The following is a 25,116-nucleotide window of genomic DNA, read 5'->3' as shown; positions in this document are numbered from 1 at the left end:
ATTTTAAGATGAATTATTAAATAGCTTTAGGGGAAATTATTCATAGACCACAGGGAGCTTCATAATATTCTTAATTTCTATGTGCATGCATTATTACAGTGTTTACGCACACTGTCCAATGATAAATATCAAAGAAATCAGGCAAAGAATGAAAATTGGCAGCCTCACCCTTACTTGTCATAAGTAGGTGTGTGGAAAATAAATAGCCCAATGAAAATAATATAGGTAAACTTTACTTGTCAATGGTAAATGCCACAGCTTTCTCTTAAAGTGTAGGCAATGTTCCTAGAATAATCCCACTGAAGAAAATCCAAAATCTTTACATAAAAAAGTGAACAAGTTTGTCCTATGTGTAAAAGTCTTTAAGTGCATTTTATATCCAAAACAATTTGCACTACTTGAATATGGATCTTCCTCAACTTCTAATGAGGTTGCATCCCAAGAAAACCATCCTAAGTTGAAAGTATCATAAGCCGAAGATGCATTTTATACACCTAACTTACTAAATATAGCTTAGCCTGTCCTACCTTAAATGTGCTCAGAACACTTACATTAGCCTACAGTTGGGGAAAATCATCTAACACAAAGCCTGTTTATTTATAATAAAGTGTGGAATATCTCATGTAATTTATTAAATACTGTACTGAAAGAGAAAAATGGAATATTTGTATGGGTAGAGTTATGAGTCTATCAGTTGACCTTCGTGATTGCTTGAACTGACTGGGAGCTGCAACTTGCCCTGCTGCCCAGTATCACTAGAGAGTATCAGACTGCACTAGCACAGGAAAAGATCTGAATGCGTATCACTTTCACACCATTATAAAGTGGAAGAATCATGTCAAACCATTGTAAGTAGGGACCATCTGTATCTTAAAAAAGTTCAGAAGCCTACCAACATACATATAGTAGCACACACCCAAAACAAAAGAAATACTTTCCAGTGAGATTGGGAATGAGGATAAGAATTAAAGGAGAGCATCTCCTGTATTATCGGAGTCAATAAAATTAGCTGATTATATAATCTATAGGATAGACAAGCATCAATGTGAAAAACTCACAGAATTTCATAATTCAGGAACATAGCTTCAGTGCTTCATAATGTTGAAAGAAGCTCCTAAGAATAGCCAATTGGTTTGATTTCTTAGAAGTTAGAAAAAAATGCATTTCAGAAAATGATTTGTAACAATTAACAGCAAACTAACACAATATTGTAAAGCAATTATCCTCTAATTAAAAATATAATAACATTAGCACAAGAACAACAGTAAGAAAGAAAAATACTGGGGGAATTCCACGGTGGTCCCGTGGTTAGGACTCTGCGCTCTCACTGTCCAGGGCCCAAATTCAATCCCTGGTCAGGGAACTATGATTACCCAAGCCTGGGAAATGGCCACGCCTCCTCCCCCCCAAATACTGGGTACACAAGAACTGAGGTCCTCAGAGTACCAAAAATATCTAAAGAGAATCAGACTTCACATTAGAATTTAAACAATGTAGTTAAAGGAAAAACTAACTGGAATCTTTGTAATAGGTTAAATATTTAACTCAAACAGAAATAATCCTCTCACATAGTTCTAGAAATGTACTGTAGCATCTAGTTTTCCGTATCAAAAGCACATAATTTCATTAGCAGAGCTCCCTTTGTTTTAGACTTAAAATCACCTCTGATCCACCAAAGTTTGTACTAACAGTTACCAAACTAACATTTAAACCACTTTATTGAGATACAATTCACATACTATAATATTAATTTTGAAGTGTACAGTTCAGTGATTTTAATGATCAGAGTTGTACAACCACCATTACAGTCTCAGTTCAGTCAGTCAGTTCAGTTGCTCAGTGCAACCCCATGGACTGCAGCACACCAGGCCTCCCTGTCCATCAACAACTCCCGGAGCTTAATTAAACTCATGTGCATTGAGTCGGTGATGCCGTCCAACCATCTCATCCTCTGTTGTCCCCTTCTTCTCCTGCCTTCAATCTTTCCCAGCATCAGGGTCATTTCCAATGAGTCAGTTCTTCGCATCAGGTGGCCAAAGTATTGGAGCTTCAGCATCAGTCCTTCCAATAAATATTCAAGACTGATTTCCTTAGTATTGACTGGTTGGATCTCCTTGCAGTCCGAGAGACTCAAAAGTCTTCTCCAACACCACAGTTCAAAAGCATCAATTCTTTGGCGCTCAGCTTTCTTTATAGTCCAACTCTCACATCCATACATGACTACTGGAAAAACCATAGCTTTAACTAGATGGACCTTTGTTAGCAAAGTAATGTCCCTGCTTTTTAATATGCTGTCTAGGTTTGTCATAACTTTTCTTCCAAGGAGCAAGCGTCTTAATTTCATGGCTGCAGTCACCAACTGCAGTGATTTTGGAGCCCCCCAAAAAAAATTAATCTAATTTAGAATATTTTAATTACTCCACAAAGAAACCCAGTAACCATTTGCATATTTCTGATTCTCCTCCTCACCCAGCTGTAAGCAACCACTAATCTACTTTCTCATTCTATTTACTTTAAGAAATTTCAAACCTACAACATTATTGTTCTCATGCCTTTTCCAGGTCATTGGCTTAGAGGTCTAAATGTTCTTAAATTAGCCAAATTTACAAGTCCTCAGACATCCTCACTCAGAAAACATTCAGCATTCAAAAGGTGGTTTCATCATGATCCATGTTATAAGAGTTTTTGATCTGGAACATGTGTTTCAAATTCTGTTCGCACCACTTTCTAGGAGTACTAAACTCATTTAATTATAAGGAATAAAACCATTCTGTCCAAACTCAAAACTGAGTTTGTTCTATTTGGGTTAACCATTTCCAGGCTTTCAATAATAAGAACAGCTTTAGGACTCTAGCATGTTACACCACTATCTTCAATAATAATGTCTTCATCCTTTGGCTCAGTGTTTTGGTTCAATCTGCTGTGGATAGCCAAGAAAGCTATTACCAGTAGATTGGCCAGAGCTGCCAGAAGTCCTACTGTTCCTAATGTTGTTCTCCTGTTTACCTGTCTTGCTATTATGATGAAGTTGTGACTGTTTGCAATCATCCTGTTATTTGATCAAAACTCTTCCCTGGGGAATTCCCTTGCAGTCCAGTGGTTAGGACTCCATGCTGCCACTGCAGGGGGCACTGGTTCGATCCGTGGTCAGGGAACTAAGGTCCCGTGTACTGCACAGCCAAAAAGAAAAACAAAACTGAATCACTGTGCTGTACATCTGAAACTAACACGACATTGTAAATCAACTATACTTCAATAAAATGTAAACGAATAAAGCTCTTCCCTGAAACTTCTATACCACTAACCTAAAATGTCATTAGCAGCTGATAGTCCTGTGCTGAGAGCCAGACCTCCTGGAACAAGCCAGGGTGTAATGATCCATGGGACCCACTCTAAGCCATATAGTGTCTCCTTTAGGCTCAAACCATCCCAGCTATAGAGCCCCAGGGAGTGGTCAGTGTTGTGTTTATAAAGATGAACTAGTCCTATGATGTGTTTCTGGGGGAATATCCACATCTGTAATGGAAGATACATCTTAAGTCTTGGTGCATACCAGTGACTAGATCTGGCTTTTTTCTTTGGTTAATGGACCATCCATTAAAACATTTTCCTTCTTCATTAGCATGTCTTGCTTCTTTCTGTTTTTTGTATAAAAATCCTAAGCAGCAGGTTGGTTGTTGAAATCGCTTTGTGATAATTATCATCTTTATATATAGACGGTAAGTCTCCCTTGTATAGGCTAATAAAATGTCATCATTAGGTATCTTAAGAATATGTTGCAATAATCCATGAAACTCCACTAAATGTCCAAGTTTTGCTCTTTGTGTTGAAAACTGACAAAATTCAGTGCCAACCTGCTCCTCTCCAGGCTGCCTGGGTGGCTGCAGTCAGACTGAGTGCAGGAGCTGCAGCCCAAGAGTCTGCCACTTACCAGAGGCACCTGCATAGAAGGCTTGGGTCTCAATGCTGGGCTCCACAGGGCGGCTGGGGCCGCCTGTCTCTGTGGTGGCTGGAGGCACAACTCTGTCCTCCTTCCCTCTGCTTTAGTGGGTGCAGAGCCCTGGTGGAGGGGGATGAGGGGGCCACCAACCCATCTACCTCTTTGCTCTTGGCCACATCCCCCACAACCAGGCCTGTGGTGCCAACCAGAGAGAAGTTAGGCAAAAATATTATCAGATACATTTTGGAGAAAAAGATCACCTTAAGATATTTTACCCATATATTAAAAATTACCTCCAGGTCTTTCATGAGTGTATATTTTTGCACAGCTGCAGTCTGATATACATCCTACTTTATATCCTTTACCTGTGTAGAATAACCTTTGTTCTGTATATTTGACAACTTTAATAATAAAAACCTGAGGGAAATAGAAACTCTTGTATTGTGTGCAGATACCAGGTAGGTTTTCTGTTTTTCTCTCCCCTCCAACTCCCCAGAGTCCCACATTATTGCTAGAGTAGCAGTCAGTCTCCTCTCTTTGACGCATGCCTATGGCTATTTTTACCCAGTTGACTAGGCTAAATATATGTATGTATGTGTGTGTATAAATATGTATACATATAATATACATGTTTATGTTCGTATACATGTGTATGCACACATGTATATGTATGGGTATATGTATATTTTATGTATATACAGGTATATGTGTATTTTGTGCAAGTGTATGTATATTTTAAGCACATCTCACCATGTTGAAATCTTCCATACCCCTTGTACCACATATACCACTGCTTGCTGATTCTTTTTATGCCAGTGTTGGCTTTCAGAGTGCCATTTTTCTTAACCACTGATCCTTCAAGGTTCCTGACTGCCTAGCCCCTTCATGTCAAAGCTTTCTTGGACATCTTTCTCTCTGTGTAAGAGAAAAAGTAAGAGTGCCTTCTTACTTTCTGCTTACCCAGTTCAAAGTCAAATTTTGCTTTCACAAAGAAACCTTAAGTTATCTCAGCATACTTTATTGCACTCAGCCCTTTTCACATCCAAAAGCTTCTCATTCATACCTCACTTTCCTGTGCTCCACATATACTTATTTTCTAAATATCTTTCCCACCTTCATTTCACTTAAATCCAGTTTCTTAAAATCATCTCCCTTCACTTTCTTTTGGCACTTTTTTCTAGTCTCAAGGTTTCTGTCTTTTGTCAATCAGTTTTTCTCCCTTTTAACTCTTAACCTTTCTGGTAATGGTTTTCTCACTCTTCTACAAAAGCCCCCACTCTGATAATGTATATGCAGTGTTCAGTTGAGTGGCTCTGAATAAATACCTGCTTTTCAAACAAGAGAAATCTAAACTAAGGCATGGAAATAACCCCTGGGAAGATAAGGTCTCCACTTGAAAGCTTCAAATAGAAATTCTCCTGCTGGTGTCGAATGATGGAGCTTTATCTAATAGTATCTGAAATAGGATGACTACTTGAAACACACAAAATATTCACCATTATGAAATGAAAATAGATCATTGCTTTTACATTTCTGCCTGTTTTGACTGACCTGAGAAACAAAACTTACCACCTCAGAGAAGGTAACTTTCATATGTCTGAGATTATATTCAGCATTAATTATTCAGGATAATTACAGACTTAGAAATGCTTAATCTAAGGTCTCCTGGTCCATGCCAAAGTCCCTTCCAGTGATGAGAGGAACTCAAGATCTGCAAGGCAACCCAATCCATTTTATACTGATATTGATTGTTGTAACTATTCATCCATCCCTGTACTGGGTTAAAATGTACTGACTGTAATACATATTAATTAACTGTAATTCTGCCCTCAAGGTAAATAGAATTTGGATCCCTTTTCTACATGACAGCCTTTTAGATCTCTGAAGGTAGTTATTCTGTCCTCTCCACCGCTCTCCCTACAATTTTCTTTTCCCTTTGAGATAAATACTTGACTCTTCCAACTATTCCTCGTAGGATACCACTTTCATCATCTTGATTGATCTCTATGGACATTGTACTTTGTTAATGTCCCTTCTAAAATGTTCAGAACTAAAAATAATACTCAATATGTAGCTGAATTGAATCTGAATGTTGCACATCTGGACATGAATGCAGACGAAGTTGTTTCAAGTTTTTTAGCTGCCATGTAATGTTGGCTCTTGATGAATTTGTAATTAACTAAAATCCCAAGATTTTAATCTGGAGATTTGCCTTCACATGACTTCTTTCCAAACCAGGATTCCATCTTCCTTTAGGTGTACAACGGATTTTTAAAGTCAGAATGTAAGGCTTTACACATATCCCAATTTTATCTCATTAGCTTGTCAGCTTCCCTTGGTGTCTTTGAATTTTGATTTTTATCGTCAAGCTTATGCTGATTTGAGAGTCTTAAAGCTATCTGGGAAACAATCAAAAGTCGTGGAGACTATCTTCCAAAAATTGTTGTATGCACATATATCTCAGCTCTTGAGGTGTATATGAATTAATATAGTATCTTCCAGACCCAGGGATCAAACTCAGGTCTCCTGCATTGCAAACAGATTCTTTACCATCTGAGCTACCAGGGAAGCCCTATATGAATTAGTACCAGTATAAATTAAGTCCAGGAGGACTGAAGTCCACTGCCAGCCTGCAAGACAGAAGCCTTGTGTTGAACATTAACTCCAAGAGAGATGAAGTTCAAAACATACTGTGCCAACATAATGTCAAAAGAGCTGTTAGTTCTTCCCAAGAAATCAGTTACTATATATATGAAGTAGAGACAGTCATTGTGACCATGCCTTTATTTTGCCTTTGACAGGCATATACAGAGCACTGTATCATGAATAAAGTGAGATTCTGAAGAACCAGGTTTGCCTGGGGCAACTCTTAATTTGTACCTCTTGTCTTAACATCATCTTTCACTTTTTAAAGAGTTCAGGTTTAGAGGATAAATTATCTTGGCCACTCTTCTCATAACCCAACCAGTTCCTTTTAGCATTTATCTTGGTTAAATATTACAGAGCTGTAATTCGGCAGCTCTAATGAGGCTGCAGTTGTATTTCTTTTCCATTTGAAAAGATTGTTCCTTGTCTGTGGGCAATTGATAGCAAAAGTAATTGCAATTAAGGTCTACATGTGCTTAGTATTTTTCATGAACCACCCTCTAGAGGGCACTGTTACATACATTTGAAATGACCCAGTTCCAACAAAAGTGGACTGTTGTTTTACCTGAAAATCATAAACACTTGATGCTCTTAAAGAACACATTGGAACCAACGTTGTGAGTAAAACTTATCTTTTGCAAAGCAGTAGAGAAATATTAAAAATTAGTTCATTAACATTCTGAGCATTTTTTAAATTGTAAAAACTGAATTTTGATGCCTTGAATATACAGTGATCCATTATAACAATTATGCATAGACTTAATCTGCATATTTTATGCTTCTTTCATGTTTTTCCTAATTAATGATTTTACATGGTTAATAATTTTAACATATTCTGCATCACATAGTTTCATGTTTATATAAAATAAGCACTATAAAATGAATAGTTCTGATCTACTTGTTTAAATATTACTTTCCTTTAAAAGAGAAAACAAGAATGCTGGTTTTTACTTTATGACCTGAATCATGTGATAATGTATTCATAGAATTCTAGTATTTAGAATGTTTCTTAGAGATTGTGTGATTACTTTTAAGTCATTAGTGGATAATTTGTTAGCTCCTAATATCAAAAGTATATTGCCTGTGTTTCACATTTTAGATTTCCTAATGTAATGTTCTCTTTTTAGAAAAGGTGGACAAGTCCTATTTTCAAGAGAAGATGACTTTTAACAGTTTTGAAGGATCTAAAACTTGTGTACCTGCAGACATCGATAAGGATGAAGAATTTGTAGAAGAGCTTAATAGATTAAAAACTTTTGCCAATTTTCCAAGTAGTAGTCCTGTTTCAGCATCAGCACTAGCACGAGCTGGTTTTCTGTATACTGGGGAAGGAGACACTGTGCGGTGCTTTAGTTGTCATGCAGCAGTAGATAGATGGCGATATGGAGACTCAGCAATTGGAAGACACAGGAAAGTATCCCCAAATTGCAGATTTATCAATGGCTTTTATTTGGAAAACAATGCTGCACAGCCTACATATTCTGGTGTCCAAAATGGTCAGTACAAAGCTGAAAACTATCTGGGAAACAGAAATCATTTTGTTTTAGAAAGGCCATCTGAGACTCATGCACACTATCTTTTGAGAACTGGACAAGTTGTAGATTTATCAGACACCGTATACCCAAGGACCCCTGTCATGTGTAGTGAAGAAGCTAGATTAAAGTCATTTCACAACTGGCCAAACTATGCCCACTTAACCCCAAGAGAGTTAGCTCGTGCTGGACTCTACTACACAGGTATTGACGATCAAGTAGAGTGCTTTTGTTGTGGTGGGAAGTTGAAAAATTGGGAACCTTGTGATCGTGCATGGTCAGAACACAGGCGACACTTTCCTAATTGCTTCTTTGTTTTGGGCCGGAATATTAATATGCAAAGTGAATCCACTATCGTGAGTTCTGATAGAAATTTCCCAAATTCAACAAATGCTCCAAGAAATCCAGCCATGGCAGATTACGAAGCACGGATCATTACATTTGGGACGTGGATGTACTCAGTTAACAAGGAGCAGCTTGCAAGAGCTGGATTTTATGCTTTAGGTAAACTTTATTATAAAGCTAGTTAAATAAATAACTTTCCAACTGTCTCAGGGCTCCTAAAAAGTAAATAGATGCCATTTGCCCCCCAAACTGGTAATATTTAGGTGTAAGCTGGCACGGTTAATTTATGTTAGTAGTATTCTGTGAACCCTTTTGTTGAATCTGTAATATACCACAGGAATTATGTGGAAAAGACTGCCATATTATGAGTAATATGTATCTTTGTGTAACTGTCTTTTGGGAAAGAATGACATGCAAAAGATGATAGATATCCCTGCTAGAAGAATAGGTCTGATAGTAATACTGACTATAATTTATTGCACACCTGTATGTGCTCAGTAGATGTATTACATGCATTTTCTCTGTGCCTCACAACAACCCTGTAAGAAGAGTTAACATTAGAGAATTTACCTTGGCTGATGTTAAAATTGATACCTGCCTTTTGTACATAGACTATATACTTGAAAGCTGCCCTATATATTTGAAAGATATCTTATTGCTTAAAATGAGCACTTTTCAAATGGACTACTGTAGACATGTCAGTTGGAGAAGGAAATGGCAACCCACCCCAGTATTCTTGCCTGGAAAATTCCAGGATGGAAGAGCCTGGTGGGCTACAGTTCATGGGGTCGCAAAGAGTCAGACATGACTGAGTGACTGAGCATAGACATGTAAGTAGGGAAAGAAAGGCCATCAGTATGATGGCTTCCAGGAATATTCAGAAAAATTATACCATTATCTATCTAACCCATTTACTTTAAAATTGAATAAGGCCCCAAACCAAAATATCAATTATTTCTATATTTTATTTGCTCAGTATCATAAGACAGTCTTAAAAGTTTATTGTCATTTAGCTATAACCTTAGAGAAATTTATCCTGTAATTTCATTATACTCAACTTTATTGTTAAAGTTCTATAGTTTGAAAAAGTAAGTGTAGTATTGATGACCCCAAATGACATGTTGTTAATAAAGTAATTACAAAGTTTTCACATAAAAATTGGGAAATTTTGTTTTTGTCTCCTGTAAGTAAGTGTTAGTCTCTCAGTCATGCCCCACTCTTTGCGACCCCATGGACTGCAGCCCACCAGGCTCCTCTGTCCATGAGATTTTCCAGGCAAGGATACTGGAGTGGTTTGCCATTTCCTCCTCCAGGGGATCTTCCCAACCCAGGGATCGAACCCTGGTCTCCTGCACTGCAGGCAGATACTTTACCGACTGAGCTACAAGGGAAGCCGCCTGTAAAATACCTCAAATTGAATCAGTAAATTTAGTGTGTGTTTCCTCCTCAAATGATCTTACCTATTACTTAGATATGAATTCAGATATCTTCTTTTAAGGTCTGAGCTTTTCATGTAGTTTAGAAATGCTTAATTTTATAGTATTTAAAAGGCTATTTTGGGGTAAGGTTGTAATTGCACAAATACATGTGTTTTTACTTGGTTGTTTCTTAGGTGAAGGTGATAAAGTACAGTGTTTTCACTGTGGAGGAGGGCTAAATGATTGGAAACCCAGTGAAGACCCTTGGGAACAACATGCTAAGTGGTTTCCAGGGTAAGATATTTAAATGTTCATTCAGTGACAGGCAGTTTGGCCAGTACATATGCAGCGGAAAGACTTGAGTAGCTTTTCACCTCAACTATTTTTACCTTCACCAATGGCTTGAAATTCACACCATGTTTATAAAAATGGGGTCACCTACTTTATATACATTTAAAAAAATCAAAACACTTAAGCCTTTTCCAGTGACCAAATCATTCATCATTTATATATCATACCTGTGACATTCAGATGATGCTATTTCTAAACACCAAATTAGGAATGTATGCTTTTGTTGTTGTTGGAAGTGGGCTCTTTAATGATGGGCATGAGAATCCATGTTATCAAGGAAATTCCTTAAGAACCCATCACAACCCCTAGCAAATATTACTGAATCTCACTGATTCTAAGACATACAGTTGTTCACATTTTCAGCTCTGAAATCAGGACACATCTGGTGGTGGGTCATAATTTAATTGGCAATGGTGATACATAGTATAGTAGTATACATGTATACATACTATACATAGTATAATCATGCTGCTTACAATCAGTGGCATCTTAGAATGATGACATATTCTAAGTGTCTTTCTACCATCTTGCCTCTTTAAGGCACACAGATGTGTAGTATACAGTGATGTGAATTTTTGGCCTACATTTGGCCTACAACTGAAAACTTCAGAATGATTTGGAAGTAAGTCTTAACCTTAAACACTCTTAAAAGGAAACGCTGAAAGCCTAAAAGATTCCTTTAAAATGTACAATTGGTTAATCTCTAAATAAAACTCATTAAGATGAACTATTTAAGACTTGTTTTTAAATGTCAAGGTGCTAGTTTAATAACTTGTTTAAAAGCTGAACATTCTCAAGTTGATATTTTTCTCTACTAATATTAGCATATTAGGATAACAAAGGGAACATTTTTTAACATTAAAATGATAGTTGGATAGTGAATTGAGTAACATTTTATTTTGTGGCTCTTTAGAAATATCAAAAAGCAAGTTAATAGAATTAAGATGATTCTGTCTTAAGATGATTATACTTTACTAATTGATGAGCTAGTAAAGTTTAACCTTCTTTTATTTGTTTAGCTGTAAATATCTGTTAGAAGAGAAAGGACAAGAATATGTAAACAATATTCATTTAACCCATTCAATTGAGGAGTCTTTGGTAAGTCACATATTGTAGAATACACATTTTCAAATATTATGTAATTTGTTTTGCACATTTCTTGGTGTAAAATTCACAGTATAGTATTTTAAATTAATAAAGTATGATGAGCCTAAATGGGAGATCTTGAAGAGTGCTTGTTTTTCTTAAGCTGAAGCAAATTTGTGAAAAGCAGATCAGGATGAACCAATTTAAAGTATCACTGTAGGCGAAAATGGACTTGGAAGAACTAAAACACTTAAATTCCTCAGCCTTCTGAAATTAGACTTGTATAATGTGTTTTGTATTGATAGCTTTTAACTTTTCACAGACAGTATTTAAAATCTCAAAAACATAACCTAAATTGATAGTGTGGCCTGGGGTGGCTAAGGCATCAGTACTTTGTGGAAAGAGCCCTAGACTAGAATGGGACACAAGAGTTGCCATTATGGCCCTGCCATGAACTGTTTAATCTCCCTAAGCCTCAGCTTCTTGTCTGTAAAGTGAGTGGATTGGAATCTTTTAACTTCGAGCTTCATCAGGCTATGCCTCTTATGAATATTCATATATTGAATTGGAATAAAGCTAATTTATAAATTCACGATAAACATAATTTTTCAAATTGAGGTAATTGCCTTCTACCAAAAAGAATTCTAACCTACAATTCTTATTTGTATTTTAGGCGAGAACTGCTGAAAAAGCACCATGGTTAACTGAAAGAATTGGTAAATATACCTTTTAAAATATTTTAATTTCATTGCCAATTTATTACAGTTGTTATTTATAGAGTAGAAAGGTAAGCCAATTATTTCAAGGTATTTTTCTTTGAAATAAGATTGCTATAAACTTAAGAATTAATGAAGCGCCTGTACATTTAAGTTGGGTATTTATGTATTGGGAACATTCGTTCAGAGGTTGAACAGATTTTCCGAGTTCGAGAGGAACAGCTGTAGGCTGTACATTTTCATTTCTGTTAAAATCCCCCAAAAAAGAGTTAAGTGAATTTTTTGTCAACAGAGTTTCTTTAGTTAGCCAAGATCATGAATCCAGTGTCCTATTGATGTGCTATTACCATGATCAGCCTTGACCTACCTGTTTCCTTATTGGATGCCTCTTTTTGCCTCCCCCAGCTACTTCATAAAGGGATGTGGTTTGGTTTGTTTATATCCTATTGCCTTTTAGAAAGGTAGAGATTTTTTTTTAATCACAGAGATTATTTACTCATCATAGACAAGAATGATATTATTATCCGACTTTGCAGAGAGGTTAAGTGACCAGCCCACAGTTGCATTACAAAGCATTAGTGGTCTTCAGAATCCTACATCACACTACAGATCTCATTCTCAACCTAGTCATCGTGTTTTAAATATAATAAAGTTTAGTTTAAAATATGTCTGGTGATTCCCTATTCCCTATACTCATGTGTTGTTGTTAATCACTAAGTTGTGTCTGACTGTTTTGCAACCCCATGGACTGTAGCCCACCAGGCCCCTCTGTCCATGGGATTTCCCAGGCAAGGGTAGTGGAGTGGGTTGCCATTTCCTTCAGGGGATCTTCCTGACCCAGAGATCAAATCCACATCTCCTGCATTGGCAGGCATGTTCTTTACCACTGAGCCACCAGGGAAGCCTTCCCTATACTTAAAGCATCATCTATTTAGTATCTTAAAGATTAGAAGACAAGAGAATACTGTATATATACATATATATGCTTTTGACTGAGATTCTTGCTCTGGTTTAGGATTAGTGTTTTTAGTTGATTTGCATTTCCCTGATATCTAACAATGTTGGGCATTTTTTTCATATGCTTTTGGGCCATTTCTATATCTTCTTTGGAAAAATGTTCATGTCCTTTGCCTTGTTTTTAGTTGGATTACTTGATTTTTTGTTATGGACTTGTAATAGTTCTTTATATATTTTAGTTCTTTATACATATAAGTCCCATGTCAAGTATATGATTTGCAAATATTTTCTCCCATCCCTTGGGTTGTCTTTTCACTTTCTTTTTAGTGTCCTTAAGAGTTTTATGCTTTTAGCTCTTACATTCAGGTCTGTGATCCATTTTGAGTTAGTTTTTATATATGGTATGAGGGAGAGGTTCATCTAACCATCACCCAGATCAAGATACAGAACATCTCTACCACCCTGGAAAGCTCCTTCAGGCCCCTTCACAATCGATATTTACCCCCAAGTTATATCCTGACTTCTGTTACCATAGATTAGATTTGAACATCTTAAAAATGTAATCATACAATATGTACTCTGTTGCCTCTGGTTCATTATTATGTTGATGTTTTACTTATCATGTCTATGTGATTGATCCATGTTGTCTATGGAAGCAGTTCATTCTTCTTCCTTGCTGTTTAGTACTTGAATATACCACAATTTACTTATCCATTCACCTGATAATGGACACTTGAGTTGTTTCCAGTTTGGGGCTGTTATAAATAACAGTGCTATGAATATTCTTGTGTATGTCTTTGGTGGGTATATGTACTCATCTTTAATACTGAAGAGTGGGGAATTCCTGGAGGCCTAGTGGTTAGGACTTGGCACTTTCACTGCTGGGGGATGGAGGAGGGAGGGGAGCATGTTCAATCCCTGGTCAGGAAACTAAGATCCCTCAAGCTGCACAGCTTGGAAAAGAAAAAAGGGGAAAAAAATACCCAAGAGTGGAAGTGATGAGTCAGAGGATAGAAGTCTATCTTAGCACATCACTACACAATCTGGTAAGATTAGTATTCGTCAGGCTAACAAAAGAATAAGAGCTTTGCCCAGGGAGGAGAGTGAACAAAGGCATGAAGTCAAAGCAGAGACACTGTCTCCTCCTGGAACTAGAAGTAGTTCCTTTGATTTACAACTAGAAATTGGAAGGCCGAGAGCTCTAGTAAGCTCTTCCCAGATGGCTCAATTGGTAAAGAATCCACCTGCCAATGCAGGAGATGTAGGTTGGATCCCTGGGTCAGGAAGGTCCCCTGGAGAAGGGCATGGCAACCCACTCCAGTATTCTTGCCTGGAAAATCCCATAGACAGAGGAGCCTGGCAGGCTGCTGTCCATGGAGTCACAAAGAGTGGACACGACTTAGCGACTAAACACCACCACCACCACCGCCACCGCCACAATCTGTAGTCCTACCTTGAGTGTCATTAATGTGAGTTTGTATTAGGTTTCTTGCCTTATCTAGTCCACCCCACTCAACTGCAGAAACTAAGTCTGAGAGAGAGGAAACTGATACATTGAAGGTCACAGACTGGAACTTCTTCTATTTCCCATGATTTTTTCAAAATAATTGTGGCGATTTGGTAAAGACGTCCACAGTTTCAGAATTTTTGAAGCACTTAACACTTTTCGTACCTGTTTTACCTTATCTTGTACTGTTTATCATAGTCTTTAAAGCACCTAATCTCAATTCCTAATACTACAAATACATACTCATTGTACTTTCAACTATTTTAAGATTCTGAAAGTGATTCTTCAGTGCCTAAATATTTCTAAATCCTCTTCCCAAAGCAGCTTTGGTTTGCTGATTTGGTTTTGATTTTTTGCTTGTTGCTTAAATTTTTCTTTTTAATGATACTCTGCTATTGAGTTGTGTTAATGAAAATAATTAAAGTCTGTGATTTTTTTCCTCACCAATTTTCATTTCAGATGATAAAATAGTCCAAAATCCTATGGTACAAGAAGCTATACGAATGGGATTCAGTTTCAAGGACATTAAGAAAACAATGGAGGGGAAAATTCAGACATCTGGGAGCAACTACAAATCACTTGAGGTTCTGGTTGCAGATCTAGTGAATGCTCAGAAAGACAATACACAAGGTGAATCAAGTCAGACTTCATTACAGAAAGGTATGCATGCCTGTGTTTTAAAAGCAAGATACACCTAGTATTTCATTATGGATAGTATCTTATATGACTATGTGGCCCATGCATTTTTCTCCTCTCATATTTCCCTTAGGATAAATTTTTTTTAAACTTTTTATTATGAAAGATGTCAAACATACTCAAAAGTGGAGAGAACAGTATAATGAACCCTCAGATATCCATCAGCCAGCTTCAATAATTGTCAACACTTTTTCAATCTCACTTCCTTTCTTCCTCCAACTTTGTTTTTTGCTGTAGTTTTTCAGAGTAAATCCCAGACATCCTATATACCACTTGCCTATAAATACTTCAATAACTATCTAGGGACTTTTTTTTTTTTAACATGACCTTAATACTGTGTGTTAATCTGCTCAGACTGTTATAACAGTACCATAGACTGGGTGGCTTAGACAGCAGACATTTGTTTTTCATACTTCTGGAGGCTGGGAAGTCCAAGGTTCAGGCAGATTTGGTTGGTTCCTGGTGAAGTCTCTCTTCTAGGCTGGCAGATGGCTGCCTTCTCTATGTCCTCACTTGGCCAAGAGAGATAGCATTCTGCTTTCTATTCCTCTTCTTATAAGAACATTGATCCCATCATGGAGTCCCATCATCATGACCCCATGTAAACCAAATCACCTTTCAAAGGCCCCACCTCTAAGCACCATCACATAGGGTGTGAGGGCTTCAACGTGAGTTTTGGAGAGAAAGATATTTAGCCCATAATATACTATTGTCACACTTAACAGAATTAACAGTAATTCCATAATATCATCTGAAATTCAGTTGATTTTCATTTTCCTCATCATCTTAATATGTTTTTACAGTTGATTTGTTCTGATCAGGATCCAAGTAAGATCTACTATTAATTAATATCTATCTATTAATTTTTAAAAGTGTAAGTTTATACTCTATTTTAGGTAAAGAACAACAAAGGCTAACTTTTATCGTTGTGTGTAGACTCTCTAAGTTTTTTAGTTGAAACTGCTTGGATTTAGAGTATTTTGCAACTTTCCACATGATATAAATATGTAAAAGGGTCATATTGCTAAATAGGGCTTGAATTAAATGCATTTTAATACTGTGATTCATATACAAAGTGTATTGAATAATGTAGAAGAGAAGTATATGATCATTCTCTAAGCTTTTGACCACCTCTACCAAAAGATGAGAATTCTCCAAGTACTAATGAACTTAAAAGTTCACTTATTTTGTTTTTTACATTCAAGACCCTTTGATCTTTAAGTTATTTCAGATGCTTTTGAAACATTATTCAGATAATCAAATAAGTCTTAAAGCAGTGTAACATTGATGAGTTTTATACTACTCTAGTTGGTGTAGAAGATTCAGCAGAAAGCAGACTACTCTTTTCCTTAAAGACACATTTATTTAAAGCCTATAATAGCTCCTCTTGTCTTGGTGATGGTGAAACAAATCATTTACTTTGTGATACAAGTGACTATGTCATTTTCCCCTGCATCTTCACCACAACTCAAACTTAATTAAGTTTGACAGTAAGGTGTTAGTTTTTATACCTGAAGGTGTTTACAGCAGAAAGATTTAGTGGGTTGCAGTAGGAAGAGAACAAAGGACAGAGTGCATTGGGGGGTGTCTCTATTCAACAGGAGTTTGTGGGAGGTTCTCATCATTACCGAGATTACAAGCTGGGGTTGTGTGGGAAAAAGGGCCTAAGTTAATGCCAGTTCTCAAGGGCACATGTTAGAATTCGTCAGTTGATGTCTCCTTAGTCTCACAAAATTGAGAGGCAGGTAATTGATACAGGCAAGCTTTTCATGAGGGGGCTGCTGTCTGTTTCTCCTCCCAAAAGCTGATGAGGAAACACTGGCACGAAGAATCTTAATTCTGTACAAAATAGAGGGTGGGCCTAATTGAAGTAAAAGCAGATAAAATTTATTAGAAAAAAATATAATATTATTGTTACTCACTAAGAAATCCTAGATTCAATACTAGCTTTTATACCATTGTCTCTGTAACAGAGAATACCCCAGTCTTCTAAAGATAGTACCAAATTAGTATCTTTTTCCTTTTTTTAAAAAAAATGACATTGTATGAAGCCCTTTACTTCATGTCTGTGGTAAGATACTTATTTTAATCCTTATATATATGATAGAATGTAATGTAAAAATCAAATAACCCGTACACATTTCTTATCAGTCTGTCTTTCCACATAGATCTGCTCTGATTGGAACATGAATAACATCAGTTAATTCTAGAAGTATCTTCTAGAAGTGGTTTATAATAATGCAGTAAAAATATTAGCAGATACCATGAAAAATGATCTAGCTATTGCCTTTATTGCTATGTGCCAGGTACCTCCCAACCTAGAAGAGGGCTTTGTGGCAAGTAGAAGGGGAAAGGTGGCTCAGGAAAGGATGTAGAACCCAGTGGTTATTCTTTAGGCTAGAGTGAAGTAATTCACACTTTTAGTACCAAGGATGCAGCTTCAATCCCTGGTCCCGGAGGTAAGATCCCACAAGTCACGTGGTGTGGCCAAAAAAAAAACTCAGTCTGGAAAAAAATGCCCAGAGCATCACCATCTCAAGTAAGTGTATGCACTGTAATATGGAACTGTAAACAATCAGAACCAAAGGAACTTTAAAGATCCTGTGATAATTTTCATTACTTTCAGAGAAAACTGAGGTGCTAATGAACTGTTACTCAAGATCACACAGATAGTTGGGAGTAAAATTCCAGTTTCCTGACTTCTGGTCCAGTGTTTATTTATTTTTTTAATTGTGGGGAATTCCCTGGTGGTCCTATAGTTAGGACTTGACACTTTTAGTACCAAGGACCCAGGTTCAGTCTCTGGTCCCGGAGGTAAGATCCCACAAGTCACGTGGTGTGGCCAAAAAAAAAGTAAATACACATAAAATTTACCCTCTTAGCTATTTTTAAGTGTACAGTTCAGTAGTTTTTGTTGTGCGGTCAATCTCCAGAGCTCTTTTCATCTACAAAACTGAAATTCTTTATCTGTTGAACAGCTTCCATTTTCCCATTCCCCTGGCAGCCACCATTCTGCTTTCTGTCTCTGTAAATTTGACTACTGTAGGTATCTGATCCAGTGTCCTTTTTTATTCATTGTAGCATCACATGCAAAAGTAATGTGTAAATTAATTGTTTTCCTCTTCATGATTTTTTAGGGGATACAAAGGTACTTTTAAAAAACACTTCGAAGGGGTAGTCCCCTCACCCCCAGGACTGGCCTGGGGAAGAGAGACTACCTGAGAGCAGGGAACCCCAAAAGAGACCTGCTGTGGACTCCAGGCAAAAGGAATGCCTGGGTACTGGGAGCTGTAAGCATGACGGGAGGAAGTGTAGTGGGACAGGCTCCAGGCACACAGGCGAAGCGCAAGAAGATTGGACAAAAAGCCACAAAGTTACTTGTGTTCCTTCTTTTCATTTGCCTTTTTCAGCTTCTAGTGCATGATCTCCGAGTCGTTCTGCTTGTGGACCACAGCAGAAAGCTTGTCATCTCAGTGTTTTCTCTCAACCAAGTCACTCTGCTTTTCCGTATTCCGCTGGCAGGCTGGCTTTTGCTGGTTGCCACAGTCTTGGTGATGGCAGGAATATACACTATTCTTTTTTGGTCAGGTGCATCCATATAATATAAATCAGTTTATAATGCCATCCCTTTACTTTTGTTGTTTGCTATGCCCCAAATGCCTTTTTCCTGTTTGTATAGCTCATCTCATTCCCCACTGCACCCCCGATTTGATTCCCTAAACCCATTTCTTGAACTTGTCCTTCAAGGCTCAGCTCAAAGGTCACTCTTTGAAGTTTCCCCGAAGACCCATAGCACACTTTGCAGCTTCCTCTACTCTCTCTGTTAAAGCATTTGTAACGTTGTTTTGGAACTTTTTCTGTCCCCTTCTATCTGTTAGGCTTCTTGAGGACAGACAGTTTATCTTTCTTATCTCTGTGTTCCATATTTGAGTTTTGAATTATGCCCAGGAGGTTGCCTTTTAAGAAAAAAAAGGATCAAATAATCCTTTTCTCCATGGCTAGCTAGGAAAACCTTACTGAAGCAATTCTGGTATCTTTTTCCAGGTTAAAACCTTTCACTGGCTCTGGAGCCCTTGGTGTTAAGTCCAAACTCCTTCATATGGGTTACCAGATCCTTCATGATCAGGCTCCTGCTAACCTTCTATAGCCTCATGCTATTTCCCCTTCACATTCTCTTCCCAAACCTTACCTGTGCACTTGCAGGCCTCATTCTGTTTCTCACCTTGGAGCCTGCCTATATCATTTCCTCTGCCCGGAGCCCTCTTCTCCCACTGCTCTTGTTCTCCAAGGTCTAAGGCCTTCTCCCTCTTCTAGTTTACTCGTACTTATCCTTTAGGACCCAATTTAGGTATAATATTTTCTGGAAGGCCTTCCCTCTGTGTATACATGTATACACAGTCTTCCTATGTTCTTCATAACACATTGTCATAACTTTAATCATTACATTGTATTATAATTTCCTGCCTGCTTGTGTTCCTAACTTGTCTATGAATGATTAGGAGCCCAGGATCTATATATTTGTTAATCTGTCTCTAATGCCTAGAACCTAGCTAAGTCTTCCATAAGCATTTGTTGAATACAATTAAACCACTGTTTCCCAAACTTGTTTTCAAAATAGTGTTCCCCAGAATGTTAAGAGATGTCATGAAAAAGGAGCTCTGTAGTTAAATAGGGAATGCATTTTGAATTTCTAAGAGGGCATATATGCTTTATTATACTGTCCTCAACTTGATAGTCATGGTTCAGAAATGCCAGTATGCTCAACCCCAGAAATATTAGATTGAGTGAATGGGGCCCAGGAATCTATTGTGGTTTTTTTTGTTTGTTTTTTGTTTTTTAATGCCCCTAGTGATTCTCATGTGAAGCTAAATTTGGAAACCACTGGCATACAGTGATCACAAAGATTGTTAAAATATGTAATACATTTGGAATAGTGCCTAGCACATAGTAGAAGTGCTGTATTACTTTTAACTGCTGCTATTGCTGATGTTGTTGTCATAGTTATATACGATTGTGAAACATATTTTTGTGCCACATTTGTTAACATTTCTCAAAACTAAGTTTGACAAAGGCTGAATTAAACAAGAACTTCAGTGCCACCTGTATATTGATGAGGCCCAGGTTTCTATCTTTAGCCCTGATTTCTTCTGACCTTAAGACTTAACTCTCCAATTACCTACTGGACATTTTTATATGGATGCTCTGCAAACACCTCAGAAATATCTTAAAAATCCCAAACCTGTACCTCCATTTTTATTTCCTATTGGCACTGCCATCCCCTTGTCAGCCATGCTAGAAATCTTGAAATCAACTTTATTTCCTCTTTCTTCCTCATCCTTCACATCCAGTCACTAGATCCTACTTGTCCCATTTCATAAGTGGCCCTCCACTTCCATCTCTCCATTTCTGGAATAAGCCATGCCCTTTCAATATGCTGCTACTTTTACCTAACCCTTGCTTCTCTGCTTAGCAAATTTCTGTTTTTAAATGTCACTCTTCCACCTCCCCACTTCCCCACCTAACAGCCACCAACCCGTGAAACCTTCCCCACCTAACCTGAACAGAAGAACTTGTTCTGTTACCTTGTCCCAGAGCACTTTGTAACTTTATTACAGAACTTATCACTGTGTACTTTGTGCTTACTTCTGTAGCCTCAGCTCAGGTCCTTCTCTCCCACTAGCCTGTGAACTGCTTAAGAGTAGATGCCATGTGTGAGTTGCCCCATCTCCTGACACTTGATCAGCGTCCGGCACATAGTCCGGCACATAAATTCACTGTTTCAGTGAATTTAACCAACTCAGAAAGTCTAAAATTAACACATTTTTTTCTCTTTGTACAGACATTAGTACTGAAGAGCAGCTAAGGCTTCTACGAGAGGAGAAGCTTTGCAAAATCTGTATGGATAGAAATATTGCTGTCGTCTTTATTCCTTGTGGACATCTGGTCACTTGTAAACAGTGTGCTGAAGCAGTTGACAAGTGTCCCATGTGCTACACAGTCATTACTTTCAAGCAAAAAATTTTCATGTCGTAATCTAACTACAGTAGGCGTCTTATGTTCTTATTACCCTGATTGAATGTGTGATGTGAACCAACTTGAAGAAATCAGCATTGAATTCCATTAGCATTTGCTGCCAAGTAGGAAGAAAGTGTAAACTGCGATGTTATAGTTGGCAGTCTAAAATTTGAATTTCTGGATTTTTCAGGATGTTAACTGTATTAGCTGTTCTATTTTTCTCCCACTGTTATTTAATTGAAACCCTAGACTAAGAAGCATCATATTGTAACTGATCACAATATGTGTTTTATAGTACACTGACTTAGTTTTCTAAATGTAAGTGAATTAATCAATTGAATTTTTCATTCATTTTGGATAGGCTTAACAAATAGAGCATTCTGTATGAATGGAGATTAGAGTTAATCTCCCCAATCACATAATTTGTTTTGTGTGAAAAAGGAATGAACTGTTCCACATTGGTGGAAAGATGGAGATGATTTTTAGATGTTTGTGTTTTAGGATTTTGTCCATTTTCTTTTAAATTACACACATGTACTTGGGTGGATGATTTTTTTTTAATGATTTTGCCATTGTTAAAAGGGTATTTAATGATTGAATACCATTTAGCCTACATGTACTGACATAAAAAGACATCAGAGGTATATTAAGTGTAAAATCAAATGGCAGAACACTATGTGTAGAATGAGCCAAGTGAAGGTGTGTGTATTTTATATACGTGTAGAATAGAAGATTGGAAAGCTAGGCACCAAACTGTTAAATGTGGTTTCTCTTGAAAGGGGGTGGGGGGATGGGTCCCAGAGGGGCTTTATAGGGGCCTTTCACTTTCTACTTTTTTCATTTTGTTCTGTTTGAATTTTTTATAAGTATTATTACTTTTGTAATCAAAATTTTTAGAAAGTATTTTACTGATTTAAAGGCTTAGGCATGTTCAAACGCCTGCAAAACTACTTATTGCTCAGCTTTAGTTTTCCTAATCCAAGAAGGCAGGGCAGTTAACCTTTTTGGTGCCAATGTGAAATTTAAATGTTTATATGTTTTTCCTGCTTTGTGAATGAAAAATATTTCTGAGTGGTAGTTTTCTGACAGGTAGACCATGTCTTCTCTTGTTTAAAAATAATATTCCTGATTTTGTAAAATGAAATATAAAATATGTCTCAGATCTTCCAATTAATTAGTAAGGATTCATCTTTAATCCTTGCTAGTTTAAGCCTGCCTAAGTCACTTTACTAAAAGATCTTTGTTAACCCAGTATTTTAAACATGTCAGCTTATGTAGGTAAAAGTAGAAGCATGTTTGTACACTGCTCGTAGTTATAGTAACAGCTTTCCATGTTGAGATTCTCATATCTTGTATCTTAAAGTTTCATGTGAATTTTTACCGTTAGGATGCTTAAGATGTATATAGGATAAAATGTCAAGTCTTCACCTAAGTTTTTTGTTTTCTTGTCTAGTAATAATAGCAGATACTTCTGGAATGTTCTCCCAAGATCCTTAAAAACTTCTTGGAAATTATAAAATACTGACAAGAAAAGAAGAATAGTTTTTTGAATATTAAAGAGGGTAAGAATCAATATAGGTTAAAAAGATAAAAGTTTAAAAATGCTTCATAGAACACCCAGGCAAAGATCCTCACAACAACCTGTTGTAGAGGTGAGTGAGGCATTTTACTGTACAGAAAAGGTTGAGAGTAAAACTGTCAGAAGTTATATTTTTGTTGTATTTTCTAAGAGAAAGAGTATTGTTATGTTCTCTTAACCTCTATTAATTACTACTTTGATATTCATTTAAAGCATTGCAAATTTAAATGAGAATTTTTAAAGTCAAATAATGACCACCCTGTTTTTGTTGTACAATGTAAATCCTCAGTTCTTTACTTTTGCACTTTCTTCCACTTAGATTTAGTTATATATTCATTAAAAGTTAAATTTTATATGTATAAGCTAAGCTTTAAATTTAAACTTAAATTACAAGGGGAGAAAAGTGTTAAAGGTTTAAAAATGTGTTTTCCAGGACACGTCAGCTCCAAGTCAGGTAGTTGGTTCAATCTAGTTGTCCAAGGACTGAATTGTTTTAACATAAGGTTTTCCAGTTCTGGGAGCCTCAGTTCTTTAAAACTCTTAAAACTTGTATGTTTAGACTTAGGTAAGACCTTTTTTCTCCCCATCAGTTGTGAAATTTAATGTATGAAGCTGATGTGGCTAACAAGTTTATTTTAAGAATTGTTTAGAAATGCTGTTGCTTCAGGTTCTTAAATCACTCAGCACTCCAACTTCTAATCAAATTTTTAAAGACTTACTTACCAATGTTTGCCTGTGTTTGCACTAAAAACCTCCAATTAAAATAAATAAATTTATATTTAAAAAATCTAACAAAAAAAAATAACTCCAGATGATCCCTGCTGCTACTGCTGCTGCTAAGTCGCTTCAGTCGTGTCCGACTCTGTGCGACTCCATAGACGGCAGCCCACCAGGCTCCGCCATCCCTGGGATTCTCCAGGCAAGAACACTGGAGTGGGTTGCCATTTCCTTCTCCAGTGCATGAAAGTGAAAAGGGAAAGTGAAGTCACTGAGTCGTGTCTAACTCTCAGCGACCCCATGGACTGCAGCCTACCAGGCTTCTCCGTCCATGGGATTTTCCAAATGATCCCTAGCCTTGAAAAATAAAGCACGAGGGAGAGAGACTAAAAAAAAAAAAAAAAAAAAAAGCACTGGATCCTTCTCATCTATTTGTGCAAAGAATGATCACTTGCAAGGTCAAAAATATAGCCAGATCCAAATCTCTGCCTCCCCCTTCCCAAAATAGTTCTCAGTATCTCCATGTAGACTTCCTTTTCTGTATAAAGTTCACTCTAAGATTTCAAAGGCACTGCCTATTTTACTACATTTTAGTCATGTGAAGAGTTAAGTTGTTTTGTAATAAATAATTGTCTTTTTTCATAATAATCTGGTATGCTAATCAAAAGCCTTGTCTTAATTTTTGAGAAATGAGTTTAGTGTTTATAAAGTAAATTCCAGTTTATTAAGTAATGGCTTTGTATTACCTTTCCTGCTAGATTTTTGTTTATTTTCCCTTGTGTTAGGGGCTAAGATGGAGTAGGGTGTAGTGAATGTATGTGATGTGATTTGGCCCTGTGTATTAGAATCTTTTGTTGTTTTTTCACTTAAATGTTGGTAGTTTTCTTCCTGGTTTTCATTTTAGTGGATAAAATTGGTATTTTGAACTCTGAATGGAGACTACCACCACAGCATTAGTTCCACGTATTGTATCCTTTAGACTGAAATCATTGTTTTATTTCCTGATTACCCAGTTGGTTGAATATGGGGAAAAGGGGTGGAGGGGTTGGAGAAATAGGATAGGTTGTATATCGTTTCCATTAGAGAAAGAAGAAAATGGGACTGAATATTTGACAGATATAGTTTTTAGCTACATCTGGTTTAGAAAAGAGGTAACCATTTCTTCATCTATGAAATGCAAATAGTACCTGTCTTACAAAATTATAAGAGTTGAGGTGACCGTATGTGTAAAATACTTGTTATAAATGTTAATTCCCTTCCTAACACTTTTTTGCTTCCATGGATTAGCCTTGACTCTGGAAATTAGGGCTAAAACTTAGATAATAACTCTTTCACTGACTCTTAATTCATCTTTCTCGTTGTTTGTCATAGTTAAGATGCAAAGTACAGTACACAAGTAGGTCAAATCCTTAAAAATATTTAAATTCCTTTTTTAAAAGCTTGAAACAATATTCTTACCAAATTTAGTTGAGCTTTTCTAATAGAAACAATTGGCTTAGTCCCACTTTTATAATCAGTTTCAGTTTGACTTATAAACTTAGCACAATGTGAATTTCACTTGCAGCACAACAGAGTCATAGGATGTCAGAGCTAGAAGTGACCTTAGAGAGT

At 36.9% G+C, this 25,116-nt stretch overlaps 1 protein-coding gene and 1 pseudogene across 1 annotated transcript; one reads left to right on the top strand and one right to left on the bottom strand.

Moving 5' to 3' along the window:
* Positions 1–3,245: 3,245 nt before the first annotated feature.
* Positions 3,246–4,708, bottom strand: LOC138071628 (partitioning defective 6 homolog beta pseudogene; annotated as a pseudogene).
* A 3,037-nt stretch (positions 4,709–7,745) lies between these two features.
* XIAP (X-linked inhibitor of apoptosis) lies at positions 7,746–21,227 on the top strand. The gene is made up of 6 exons (XM_068962663.1): positions 7,746–8,622; positions 10,076–10,175; positions 11,252–11,330; positions 11,992–12,034; positions 14,958–15,158; positions 21,034–21,227. Exons 1-6 carry the CDS (start codon positions 7,746–7,748, stop codon positions 21,225–21,227), a joined length of 1,494 nt encoding a protein of 497 aa, XP_068818764.1.
* Positions 21,228–25,116: the final 3,889 nt, after the last annotated feature.

The sequence above is a fragment of the Capricornis sumatraensis genome, chromosome X (genome assembly GCF_032405125.1).
Source record: "Capricornis sumatraensis isolate serow.1 chromosome X, serow.2, whole genome shotgun sequence".
Classification (NCBI taxonomy): Eukaryota; Metazoa; Chordata; class Mammalia; order Artiodactyla; family Bovidae; genus Capricornis; species Capricornis sumatraensis.
The sequence above is the reverse complement of the archived record's forward strand: the minus strand, read 5'-3'. Positions and strand labels throughout refer to the sequence as shown.

Bases quoted from the DNA above. Each gene is read 5' to 3' on its own strand.
- XIAP (XM_068962663.1), top strand. From the start codon at position 7,746: ATGACTTTTAACAGTTTTGAAGGATCTAAAACTTGTGTACCTGCAGAC. The intron at 10,176-11,251 runs GTAAGATATTTA...TTATTTGTTTAG, and splicing joins CATGCTAAGTGGTTTCCAGG to CTGTAAATATCTGTTAGAAG. The intron at 12,035-14,957 runs GTAAATATACCT...TTTTCATTTCAG, and splicing joins ATGGTTAACTGAAAGAATTG to ATGATAAAATAGTCCAAAAT.